At 38.9% G+C, this 14,373-nt stretch overlaps 1 protein-coding gene across 1 annotated transcript; it reads left to right on the forward strand.

Annotated features, from left to right (window-relative positions):
- The first annotated feature begins 1,154 nt into the window (after nt 1-1,154).
- LOC138073330 (olfactory receptor 11H4) lies at nt 1,155-2,120 on the forward strand. The gene has a single exon (XM_068964986.1). It carries the CDS (start codon nt 1,176-1,178, stop codon nt 2,118-2,120), a length of 945 nt encoding a protein of 314 aa, XP_068821087.1. The 5' UTR covers nt 1,155-1,175.
- The last annotated feature ends 12,253 nt before the right edge of the window (nt 2,121-14,373 follow it).

Consider the following 14,373-nt stretch of genomic DNA (forward strand, 5'->3'; position numbering starts at 1 on the left):
GTTTGAAATATATAAAGATTTATACATTTTTGTACAATTTTTAAATGTACAAATTTTAAATGCATGTACTGAAAAGTACATGTCTGTCCAAATATTTGAAAATGTCTTCACTTTCTTTTCAGAGAACAAAATTAACTCTACCAGATAAAATTGCAGATAAAACCCTGTTTGACTGTAGACTCCTTTAGTTGTCTTTATCATCCAAAAAACTTTTATATTGAAGACACCGTTTTCTTTATCTAGGTAGGATCTGAATATAAAAAGCAAGATAGTTATTTTTTATAGTATGTGTAAAAATGTGAAATTAAACACATAAATAGGGATATTTTTAAAATAATAGCAAATATTTATGATATACTAGGTCTCTTGTACTTTTTTTAGGCATCACTCAAGTGGTCGGACACAACTGAGTGACTTCACTTTCACTTTTCACTTTCATGCATTGGAGAAGGAAATGGCAACCCACTCCAGTGTTCTTGCCTGGGGAATCCCAGGGACAGGGGAGCCTGGTGGGCTGCCATCTATAGGGTCGCACAGACCCGGACACGACTGAAGCGACTTAGTAGCAGCAGCAGCAGCAAGTGGTTAGAGTGATACTTTAAAAGAAAATTTTAAAGGAATTTAGGAATAGCCTCGAGTCTTGAGTGTCATGATATCTGTCACAAATAACAATTGATTAGGTTATTCTGAAAAGGCAGTGTTCTGGAGTAATTTTTATCTCCATGTGTAAATCAGCTAATTCTGGTCTGTTGCCAAAGGCTTAAGATCAACTTCACGCTAGCTGTCCTCAAAATATGACATTGTTGTTTTGTAACAAGGTATGCTGAATAAGAGAAAGTGGAAGAGTTTGTACATGAAAATCTATAGTCAACTTTAGAAAAAGACCAAAATTAGAAAGCATCTTCTTAAGGATCAAAATAAAAAAGGAAGAAATTTTCACCACTGGTTGTACAAACTGATGTGGATCTTTCTGCATTGGATTCTAACAAAATAGTACTGAGATTTAGATCCATAGTCAATTCAAAATAAGGTGAGATTTATTCCCACTTCATTTCAAAATACCTCATATATTTTAGGGTAGGGTTTAAGTTCCCTTCAATAAAATCCTTAGGATATGTAAGAAGCAAAGTAACTTGGGTTCTCTCACGTCTTTCTTCTTTGTAGATTTAAGACCCATGAACAGGTCAGCAGCACACATTGTGACTGAGTTTGTTCTCCTGGGATTCCCTGGTTGCTGGGAGATACAGATTTTTCTCTTCTCACTATTTTTGGTGGTTTATGCCTTGACTTTGATGGGGAATGGAGCCATTATCTGTGCAGTGAAATGGGACCCACGACTGTACACCCCCATGTACTTTCTGTTGGGAAACTTTGCCTTCCTTGAAATCTGGTATGTTTCCTCCACTGTTCCTAACATGCTAGTCAACATTCTCTCCAAAACGAAGGCCATCTCATTTTCTGGCTGCTTCCTCCAGTTCTATTTCTTCTTTTCCCTGGGCACAGCTGAATGTCTCTTCTTAGCAGTAATGGCTTATGATCGGTACCAGGCCATCTGTCACCCACTGCACTACCCCATCATCATGACTCGGAGGCTCTGTGGAACACTGGTATCTCTCTGCTGGCTCACTGGATTCCTTGGCTACCCAATCCCCATTTTTTTCATCTCCCAACTTCCCTTCTGTGGACCCAATACCATCGATCACTTCCTGTGTGATATGGATCCACTGATGGCTCTGTCCTGTGCTCCAGCCCCCATTACTGAATTTATTTTCTATACTCAGAGTTCCCTTGTCCTCTTTTTCACTATTACGTATATTCTTCGATCCTACACCCTGCTGCTCAGAGCTGTTTTTCAGATCCCTTCTACAGCTGGCCGGAGAAAGGCCTTTTCAACCTGTGGTTCTCATTTAACTGTGGTGTCTCTTTTCTATGGGACAGTCATGGTAATGTATGTGAGTCCTACATATGGCATCTCAGCTTTGATGCAGAAAATCCTCACATTGGTATATTCAATAATGACTCCTTTCCTTAATCCCCTTATCTATAGTCTTCGCAATAAGGACATGAAACTTGCCCTGAGAAATGTCTTGTTTGGAAGGAGAATTAGTCAAAATTCATGACCCAAAAATGTGTCATACTTCCAAGTTCTAATGAATAAGGTGGAAATGTGTAAGTTCTTTCAGTGGTCTTAATAGGCTTTACTCTGAGTAGTTAGAGGCCATTTTTTTTTCCTGGAAATGTGCCTAGCTTAAATATCTATGCTGACTACTAAAGCTTTATAATTCACTGGACTCCGACATGCAGTAAAAAATTTTTAAAGACTGTCCTTACTGGAATTTTAAAAATGGGATTGTTATATGAGGGAAAGTAGACACTGCTGAAAGATTTCTCATGTTTTAGGACGTCTAATGACCTTTACCAAATGGTTAAAGGTACAGTGACTTTTTTAACATTTTTATTTAGCTATAGTTGATATACAAAAAGACTGCACATACTTAATATATTTTAAAGGTGCTGTGAATTTTTTTCCTTTTGGAAAGAGTATCCTTTTTTAATTAATTCTTTTTTAATTTAATCCTTTTGAAATATAGTTGATTTACAATGTTGTGTTATATTCTGGTATATAGCACAGTGATTCAGTTTTCATATTCTTTTCCATATGGCTTATTACAGGACTGTTAGAGTTCCTGTACTATTCAGTAGGACTTTATTGTTTGTGTATGTTATATATAGTAGTTTGTATCAAGGGACAGTGAGTTTTAACAAAAAAATCTTTCTATAATCTTTAAGAGACACTTCTTTCTTATACCTAGTCTAACAATCTTATCTAAACACACTTTCTCTCTATTGAAAGAGAGGGAAAAATAATTCTCTCAACCAGAAGAAACTCTTTCTTAGAGATGTAGTTCCTTTGTGGTAAGTTTGAAATAAAATTTGAATATCTGCTAAATAATAATTTGTTGAATTTGCTTTTAACATTTCTGTTATTCCACGTACTACACTGTGGTGTAATTTATTTGCACACACTTCCCCTTGAGGGAGCTCCTTGAGGACAGGACTGCCTTTTTCAACACAGTGTCAGAGCCAAAAAAAGCCCCTGGAATCTGGGAGCTGGCCTGGCACTATCAGCAGGTCTGGGTGCTGCTGGGAGCTGGCTTGGCTCTCTCAGCCAGGCCATAGTGTAATCCTGTTGAACATAAACAAGTTCCCAGACCACTCTAGAATGATGTTGGAGCACAGACATAATCAAGAATAGTCACAACCACCAAAAAAATGGCCAAATATCCTTTTCTTTAGGCTAACGTGAATGGCTACTGTCTCTTTACCAGGTAAAACTTTAGCCTAAGTGCCTTCTAGATAGCCCTTAAGATATTCAATCATAGAATTTTCTTCTACTTTCTGACAGTACCCAGAGAAAATCTCTATTCCCTTCAGTTCTCCCCAAAGTCAATAACAAAAGCCCAAATCATATAATAAATCCTTTCTAATGTCTTTCTACAAAGATGCTCCATGTTCCCCATGGCATGTGTTCTCTCTTTGCAAAAATACAATAAACCGATCTTTGTTCAACTACAGTTGTGTTCGTGAGGGCCACTATTATTGGGAATCAACAGTAGTATAATACTTAGCATAGAAGAAGAGTTCAAATATTTATCTCATTCTATTTAACAGGAATATTGTGTCCCATTATACAAACATGTCACAATTTATTTACCCAACACTCAATTAAGATTCTTGATTATAAGCCAATATTTTACAACTGAAACAATGCTGCAATAAATGCCCTTGAATAAAAATCTCTATACAATCACATCAGTATTCCATAAATTAGAAGGATTTCTGGGATATAAATTATTTAACTATTTAATTACATAAAATACTGTTAAACTCTAGATACTTCTAAATAGTGTATTACTTATCAACAAATGGTTCTGGGACAACTTGATATACACATGGAAAAGAATGAAGTTAGACACCTACCTCACACCACCAACAAAAATTAACTCAAAATGGATCAAAGATCTAAATGTAAAAGATAAAACTACAAAACTCTTAGAATAAAACATAGACTTAAACCTTAGTGTCCTTAAATTATACAGAATTATATAGTTTTATGATATAATACCAAAAATACAAGCAATAGAATTAAAAATAGATAAATTGAACTTCATCAAAGTTTTAAAATTTTATGCTACAAGGATACTATCTATCAAGAGAGTAATGTCACAGAATGGGAAAAAAATACCTAACAAGAGTCCAGTATCAAGAATATATACATTTTTAAAAAATACACTCTTCAGTTCAGTTCAGTCGCTCAGTCGTGTCTGACTGTTTGTGACCCCATGAATCACAGCACGCCAGGCCTCCCTGGCCATCACCAACTCCTGGAGTTCACTCAAACTCATGTCCATTGAGTCAGTGATGACATCCAGCCATCTCATCCTCTGTTGTCCCCTTCTCCTCCTGCCCCCAATCCCTCCCAGCATCAGAGTCTTTTCCAATAAGTCAACTCTTCACATGAGGTGGCCAAAGTACTGGAGCTTCAGCTTTAGCATCATTTCCTCCAAAGAACACCCAGGGCTGATCTCCTTCAGAATGGACTGGTTGGATCTCCTTGCAGTCCAAGGGACTCTCAAGAGTCTTCTCCAACACCACAGGTCAAAAGCATCAATTCTTTGACACCCAGCTTTCTTCACAGTCCAACTCTCACATCCATACATGACTACAGGAAAAACCATAGCCTTGACTAGACAGACCTTTGTTGGCAAAGTAATATCTCTGCTTTTCAATATGCTATCTAGGTTGGTTATAACTTTCCTTTCAAGGAGTAAGCGTCTTTTAATTTCATGGCTGCAATCACCATCTGCAGTGATTTTGGGGCCCCCAAAAATAAAGTCTGACACTGTTTCCACTGTTTCCCCATCTATTTCCCATGAAGTGATGGGACCGGATGCCATGATCTTCGTTTTCTGAATGTTGAGCTTTAAGGCAACTTTTCCACTCTCCTCTTTCACTTTCTTCAAGAGGCTTTTTAGTTCCTCTTCACTTTCTGCCATAAGGTGACTCTTACAACTCAACAATAAGAACACAAATAACTCAATTTTTTAAATGTGCAAAATATTTGAGTAGGGATTTCTTAGAAAAGTATACACAAATGGCTTGTAAGCAAATGAAAAGACACTCTGTTAACCCCTAGGGAAAGATATATTAAAATCACAATAAGGTACCTCTTCATACCCACTAGCATGGCTAAAATAAAAAAGACAGACAGTGCCAAGTGCTGGCCAGGATTTGAAAAAATTTGAACACACACATGTTGCTGGAAGAAATGTAAAATGGTGCAGCTGCTCTAAAAAACCATTGGCAGTTTCTCAAATAGTTAAGCATAGAGTGGCCATATGATGCAACAAGTTCATTCGTAAGTATAAACCCAAGAGAATTAAAAACATCTTCATATAAAACATATATATGAATGTTCATGGTATTATTATTCATAATAGCCAAGAAGTAAAACAATCTAAACCTCCATCATCTGATGAATGGACAACAAAATGTGGTATATACACACAATGGAATATTATTCACCCATTGTTACATGAACTTTGAAAATATTATACTAAGTAAAATAATCCAAACACAGAAGGCCATATGTTATAGGATTCAATTTATATAAAATATCCAGAATGGGCAAATCTATAAAGACAGAAAGTAGATTAGTAGCTTCTAAAGACTAGGCAGAGGGAAGAATGGAAAATGACTGCTAATGGATACTCAGTTTCTTTGAGGCTGACAAAGATGTTCTATAATCAGTGGTGGTGGTTGCACAACATTGTGGATATACTAAAAATTACTTATACTTTAAAAGGATGATTTTTATGCTATGTTAATTGTGTCTTGCTAAAACATTTGCTTGAGAGTGCTCATTTTCCCACAGCCTCCCCAACACTGATTTTTATCATGGTTTCTCATTTGTTTATCAATATGAGAGGTGAAATTAGTGTTGTGTTCATTTTCCTTCCTTGAATTTTACATTTAGTGCCCCAAGAGCTTAGGAAAATGAGTATATAAGTATCATTATATGCTGTAGCCAGAAATTCATTCAAAAAGGAAGTTGCAGTTGACTGGTGGTTTGAAGATAGGAAGGAGAGGGGAACAAACATGTGCTGAGAATCTTCCAGGTGTCTTATACTGTGCTGTGGTCCCCACATAAATTGTCTCATTTAATCCCTGTGACACTGTTATAAGATACAAGTTATACTCATTTTACAAAATAAGACCCAAAGAATCTGTGTTAAGTATCTTTCTAAACCTGCAGAGCAGAAGATGAGGTGAGGCTCTGAGTTTAAAGAGAAGCCTAAGCAAATGTGTGGAGTTGATAGAGGGTGGAGTAGTTAAGTGACTAGCCTGGTGAAAGTTGAGGGTTCATTTTGGGGTCATATTATGAAGGGTGTTGAATACCAGACAGGAAAAATATGTAGACATGGAGGAGCAGAGAAAAGGGTTGATAGAAAGGAAGAGGGAATCAGAACCCTAGATGTCCTTCATGACCTAGGTATCCATGCCATCCAAATCTGCCACCTCCTCTATTTCAACCAATCTCAACACCTCCATCTCCACACCACCTCTCAATTTTTCCCAAGAAAAGGAGTGACTGATGTAAAATTACTGTTGAAACTTTTGAAGGATGAATTTATGGAACATTAATATTTTCCACCCTTCCTTTTGTGCTGTCTTGGAGATACTTCTTAGATGCTGGATGTACAATTTTTGAGGATGGAAAATTGTGGAAAAAGATAAAACCTGTCAAAGTGAGAATTCTCATTGACATTCCTCCTTTGTCATTTCTCCACTTTAGCTTTCTAAATTTCTAAAACCTTAGCCCTACACAATTTCCTTTTTCCATGTCTTTTTGTGACTTCTTTTCCATAGCCATTTGTGTTTTGCTACCTTCTGGTGGTCATTGTACTTCCATTGTATGACTAAGTATAAAACAAAAAACTTCAACCCACCCAAGTATTATATGTGAAGGAGGATAATGGTTAATTGAATCTTCTAGTTAATCAGAAAAATCCTTATGATATTGAGTATTAAAATCTTTCTAAAATGTGTTTGCCCATTCTTAAACCTTGGTATGCTAAAAATTATTTAATCTTTCACCATAGAAAAACACAGCAAGTGTAATATGTTGGGACAGGCAGTGAACAGGCAGACCACAGGCAATCCAATCCCATTCTATCACCAACTAGCTATGTGTTCTTATGTAAATCACTTCCCCTCTCTGGCCTCAGCTCCTCTATCTATAAGAAAGCTAAGACGAGTGAACCTAGGATGGCCTACACTGATTTTTCTCCTGATACATGATAAGTCTTATAGTACTTACTCTGTAGGAAGACACAGATACGTGAACAGTTTGCTTTAATTTAGTGTGTGTGAAGCTCTATCCTGGAGTAAACACAGGGAGCTATCAGAGCATATGAGAGGAGCACTGGGCCTAAGGGTATATGGGAGGTGGCAGGAAAATAAAAATTGAAGAGAGGGGACTGGTTATAACGGCACTGTAATAATCTAGAGAAGATACTATGATGACCTGCTCTAGGACCGTGCTTCTCAAAGTATGGTTCACGACAAGGAAACAACAGAAACTATCACAGATTATGTCCTTGTATCTGAGCAATTAGACATCCCTCAGAAGTGCTTTATTTGGATTAATGGATTACTACAGTTTTATCCTTAATTATACATTTTTCTATAAAACAGGCAAGTACAAACATTAAGTATGTGAAAAACTACAATTAAAAATTAAATCTAAGTGCCTAAGGAGAATGGGCACTGTACAAACTAACCTTAACTATTAGAATTTTAGTCTTTCCTGCATTCTCTTCATGGGTTTAATTAAAAACACATAATTCCTTTTGCTTTCTTACTTTGACATAAAGTAAAGTGAAGTTGCTCAGTCATGTCTGACTCTTTGAGGCCCCATGGACTGTAGCCTACCAGGCTCCTCTGTCCATGGGATTTTCCAGGCAAGAATACTGGAGTGGGTTGCCATTTCCTTCTCCAGGGGATCTTCCCAACCCAGGGATCGAACCTGGGTCTCCTGCATTGCAGGCAGATGCTTTACCCTCTAAGCCAGAGTAAACTCTTCTACTTTGACATAAGAACCCCACAAAACAGCCTGGTTTAGTGTCAAAAGCGTCAGTGTGTACTCAGTCATGTCTGACTCTTTGTGGCCCCATGGACTGCAGCACACCAGGCTCCTCTGTCCATGGGATTTTCCAGGCAAAATACTGGAGTGGGTTGGCATTTCCTCCTCCAAGGGATCTTCCTGACCCAGGGATCAAACCTGTATCACCTGCATTGCCGGGTGGACTCTTTACCACTAGTGCCACCTGGGAGTAGACCCAGATTAAGCCTGGATTACCACCTTTTATATATGACTTATTATGTATTTTGTATGAATTATGTATGACCTTACTCATCTTAAATCTCTCATATTGCTATATCCAATGCGAGAGCAGGTATTCAGTCAACAGTCATGAATTTAATCAGGAACTGAGTCTAGGAGGAACCAGTAAGGTAGTAAAAGAGATCTCTTTACTTGCCAACTTATGAATTGGGCTACAGCAGTAGGCAAGTAAATAAAAGAAAAACTACAGTCCTCCAAAATGGCAACCCACTCCAGTATTCTTGCCTGGAGAATCCCATGGACAGAGGAGCCTGGTGGGCTACAATCCATGGGGTCACAAAGAGTCGGACATGACTGAGTGATTTCACTTTCTTTCACTTTCTTTCCTAACTGGTCAACCACCTGGCAGAGCATAGGAAATGGCCTGCACCAAGAAAGGAGCACAAAAGAGAAGCAATGCTGGACACGGTGAAGACTGGTAGGCTGACACCCTGACTAAGATTCCTTATCTCTTGGGAAGCATGATTTTTCCTGACCCCACTGGTAAACCAGGTACTCTACCATCTAGTGGGGCCATACCCTCAGATTCCAGCACTCTCGATCTACTTCTGCATTCATCTGATGGGATTCTGGTTTACACCCTCTATAGCCATCCTGGCCTGACTGTGTAGCCATTTTATTTACTTTCTCTATCCACATAAACATGTAAATACATGAAAAAACATGTGACAAACTGATTTCTAAATATAAGCAAGCATAAAAGTGTTCAGAGAATGGTAATCAACAATAGAATAATGTTTTCTTATTCAACATTTATTGAATGTGTACTATAAATAAACACCATGGAAGGGTTAGGGACACATTCTAGAAAGTCACTAGAAGAGATCTCTCTAGAAGAGATCACAATCTCGTGGGAGATATATATATATAATAATTTACACATCACATATATTACAGAGTGATATAATTATATACATATGTTTGCTTTATCTAGAATGCAGTTCTCAATGAACACTGATGAAACTATAGACAGATTTCTGTGTCTTTCTTGGTCTTGTCCTAAGATGTAGCCTTGTAAGCAAGTTTATCTGTAGGATAACAGCTACCCCCTCATTCAGTAAAAAAGTCACAATTCAGCCCTCAACGAAGTGTTTTCTATCCTGGATGATGACTGTGGCCTGGCCAAAGGATGTTGGTAATAAATCTCTCAAAGTCAAGTCTACTGCTATTGCATTGCTTCTCCAGAGGTGAGCTGGTACAAGGACAGTTTCCTTTAACAGTATCCATTTGTTCAAAAAGAAGTCACACAAATGTGCTTATGTTTGCAGAGATATATGTATTCTCCATCATAGCTTTAAAACCATACTAAAAATAATTTTTAGATGTCATTTAAAACCATAATGCATGAAGCCAACCTGAAAAGCCTACATATTCTTATGACTCCAAGTATATGACTTTCTAGAAAAGGCAAAACTATGGGGACAGTAAAAAAGATCAGTGGTCATCAGGGGCTAGGCAAGAAGGGAAGGATGAACAGGTGGAGCACACAGGATTTTTAGGGCACTAAAACTATTCTGTATGATACTATAATGGTAGAGATGTCACTATACATTTGTCAAAACCCATAGAATGTACAACATCGAGTGAACCCTAATGTAATCTGTGGACTTTCAGTGATAATGATATGTCAGTGTGAGTCCACGGACTGTAACAAATACACCCTTCTGATGGAGAATGTTGATGGTGGGAAGCACGTGTGTGTGTCTGTGTCTGTGTGAGGGCAAAAGGTATATGAGAACTTTCCGTACTCTCCACTCAGTTTTGCTGAGAACCTAAACTGCTCTAAAAAAATAAAGTCTATTTGAAAATACTTATTAAAAATATAACCCAATAATGATTATTGTCAAAAACTGTGCAACTACTGTTTGTTTAGGCAGTGACAAACAGAAGCAAAGTAAGTTTTCCACAAGGCTTTTTGCTATAGAGAAGCAATCTGTGAACCAAAATGGACTCACATTCCTCAAATGATCAATTTTTTCATCTACTCCCATCATTCCCCAGACCCATTTTAGACACGTCAACTAGAAATCTTCTCCCTCTCTGCCAGCAAGAACAAAAAACTTCAAGTCAAACACAGTAGTTGCCAAAATCTAGAAGAGTCTGGCACTGTTTAAGCTGCTTTGGTGAAAGGACTCCCCCAAGGAACCCTATACCCCCAGGCCTAATCCAAAGTTATTTTAATAGATTAAAAAGAAACTTGGAGTGTCATAACAGAAAAACCTAGAGTCCCCAAGGTCCCAGTTTTAAACTCTCTGCAGAAGCTATGCTTTGGTTGATTAAAGCAGGAGTTGGAGGCCCCTGAGAGCCAATTAGAAAAGGAAGTTAGGATGAGGGAGGGAGAAATGATTCTAGCAACTACCAATTAAAAGTGAATGGATCCCACAGTATCAAGGGACCATGATTCAAACTGTTGCATCATCCAAGTTCCAGCACCAACTCCCTGAACATGAAGAGAGAGCAAAGAGGAGGGGCAAGGGAGGGAAGCAGGGGTATCCCACACTTTGGCAAGCTTCCACTTCTCATCTCAAGTGAGTACACACCTGACAACTAAGGTGCAGGTAGCATCTCCTGATTAGCCATGCAGAGAACCCCAATACCACGCCGTAAGAGGGACAGGACCTGCAGGCAGGGAAACACGCCCAAAAAGCTCACCAGGACGCTGCTGATGCAACAGACCTGCCACCCATTCAGAGTTGCTCCTGTTAAATCAGGTCACACATGATTCACCGTTCTTGCATACACCAATACTACTTCCACCACTACTCTCCCCTCCATCCTGTACTTGTAAAATACATGATGATTTTCAAGTATGTTCACAAATACTACTTCACTGATGGTCACAAAATCCCTGTGGATTCTAGTGGCTATGTATTAGTATTTCCATCTAAGAAGTTTTAAAAGTTGATGCTAAAATTCAAGAGATCTGCCTAAAAGCATAAAGGCAGTATTATTTTTATACTTTTAAATGATATGCCACTAAGTTTATATACACACAGAATATCCCCAGAAAAAATGTAAGAAAATGGAGTGGTTACTACAGCAGACGAAGGAGTCAGGAGTGGAAATGAAGCTTTCTTTTCTCTATTTTTTGGTAATTTTATACTGTTGTATATACAATTTCCTAAAATTAAAAGAAAATAAAGTTACAGTTAGGGAGCAGAAAACCACGATCCAATTCTCTTTACCTCTGTATAGTGCTGTCTCCCACGCTGGGTAAAGAGAGCGGACAGTCTCTTTCCTTTATATCTTCCCACTTATTCCCCATCCTCACCATCCACATGTACATGTACATATACATAACACAACTTTCTATGAGAATTTTCCCATGATTGCCTGTTCTGTGCAAATCTGCCAGGAGCTTAGAGTATGCTGAAAGCCAACCAAGTGATAAAGAAATTGAATTCCAGCACACTTGAGTGATCTTGCTTAGAGTGATTCTAACAATACATTTTATTGGGGGGAAAAAACAGCATTTTTGTTCAAATATTTTGAGAGAATAGAAAAATAAGCTAGCACTTCAGTATGAAGGATCAGTTTTAGAAAGAATGAAGGCCATAATATCTGCCAGTTTGGGGAATACAATTCCCTAATACTCAACAGCCTGGCAAGTCACTGACAAAAAGGGGGAAAACTTCCTTTCCTGAATATCAAGAGATATGACACAATGGGAAATGCAGCTACACACATTTAAAGATAATCTATATATTGACAGAGTATTGGAAGAAATTGCCTCTCAGGTCACTTTCAACAACGAAACACTGACTCTACAAATCACAGATGTATGTAGATCAGTAAATAGCCAAGGAAAATGTTAACAGAATCCTGGCACCAAGGGGCAGTCATTACCACGGACTAAAATAGGAGACTATCAAGGAGACAGCATAAACGCTCCCTTAGTAACTGATTTCATGAAGACTTATCAAGCACTTGTGTCAGGTACTGAGCCAGGATTTACGACTGCTAAGATGAGTACCTTCAGAAAGCTCACAGCCTGTAGGAAACTGGCAAATAATTAAAACACAAAACTGCTCTGAGAGTATAGCAAGAAACACTTCAAAATTGAATATGCTCAGGAAGACTTCACAAAAGAGGTAATGTTTGAGCTGAATTTCAGAGGACAATTAGGAACTCTCCAGAAGCGATGACAGAAAGAATCACATGTGCAAAAGTACTGAGGTATGAAAGAGCATGGAAACAAACAGATACTAAACATATGCTGGGGTTGCCATGCATTAGAATTATAGGAGGGCAGAAATGAGGTAATATAGATAAGCACACTGAAACAGGAAGGCTGTGGCCCATATGAAGGGAGTATCATATTGGAATTAAAGAACTGCTGAGGGCTTTCTTGAGATGTGTGTGTGTGTGTGTGTGTGTGTGTGTGTGTGTGGACCATTTTTAAAGTCTTTAATCGAATTTGTTACAATATTGCTTCTGTTTTATGTTTTTTGGTCACCAGGCATGTGGGAACTTAGATCCTCAGACTAAACCTGCATCCCCTGCATTGGAAGGGAAAATCTTAACCACTGAACTGCCAGAAAAGTCCTTTGCTGAGAGTTTTTGAACAAGGAAATTAAATGATCAGGTTTGTCTTGAGAAGATGAAACTGTTGGCAACATTTCCCACTTCAGAAATAGCAGAAGAGCATGTCAGCGTAAGGGTAGAGTATAAATTTTAGACTCGGGAGAACGGGGTTCAAATCCCAGCTCTAATACAGGTGGAATTCTAGCATAAATGAGCCCTGCTTGTCTCTGTACCACGTGTAGGACATGTGTTAGTTCATTAATCCTCATAATAATCCTACAAGGTAGGTTGTAACATTACCTCCATTTTACAGATGGAGACACTGAATCTCAGAGAGCTAAGAAACTCTCCCACAGTCTTAGAGCAGAATAATAGTTAAAATTTCAAACAATAGCTCTGTTAGTTACAAGCTTATAAACTTGGGACAATACTGCTATTATGATCATTATCACTAAGATAATAATAGATAAGCAAAAATAACATCTATTCTTGACTCCAAGATGGCAGAGTAGAAGGACATGCGCTCACCTTCTCCTGTGAGAACTCCAAAATTACAACTTGCTGCTGAACAACCATTGACAGGAGGATGTTGGATCCCACCAAAAAAGATACCCCACATCCAAGGGCAAAGGAGAAGCCCCAGCAAGAAGGTAGGAGGGGCAAAATTGCATTTAGAATCAAACCCCATACCTGCCAGAGATGCTCAGAGGGCTCAAACAAACCTTGTGCACACCAGGACCCAGAGACCCCACAGAGACTGAGCCAGAACTGTGTTTGAGTGTCTCCTGAGAAGGTATGGGTCAGCAATGGACTGCTGCAGGAGCAGGAGCTCTGGGTGGAGTAGATCTGGGTATGGCATAAGCCCTCTTGGAGGAGGTGGCCATTAACCCCACCATAGAACCACCAGAACTTACACAGGACTGGGGAACGACTCTTGGAGGGCACAAACAAAACCTTGTGCACACGAGGACCCAGGAGAAAGAAGTAGAGACCCCACAAGAGACTGACCCCAACTTGCCCATGAGAGTCCAGGAGTCTCCAGGGGAGGTGTGGGTCAGCAGTGGCTGGCTGCAGGGTTGGGGGCACTGAGAGCAGCAGTGCATGCATGGGACCTCTTGAAGGAGGTCGCCAATATCATCATCACCTCCACCATAGCTTGGCAGAGGTCAAACAACAGGGAGGGAACACAGCCTCCTCCATCAACAGAACATTGGATTAAAGATTTACTGAGCATGCCCATCCATTAGAACAGACCTAGTTTCCTCCACAGTCACTCTCTGCTATCAGGAAGCTTCCATAAGCCTCTTATCCTTCTCCATCAGAGGGCAGACAGAACAAAAACCACAATCACAGAAAACTAACCAATCTGATCACATGGACCA

The sequence above is a fragment of the Capricornis sumatraensis genome, chromosome 2 (genome assembly GCF_032405125.1).
Source record: "Capricornis sumatraensis isolate serow.1 chromosome 2, serow.2, whole genome shotgun sequence".
NCBI lineage: Eukaryota > Metazoa > Chordata > Mammalia > Artiodactyla > Bovidae > Capricornis > Capricornis sumatraensis.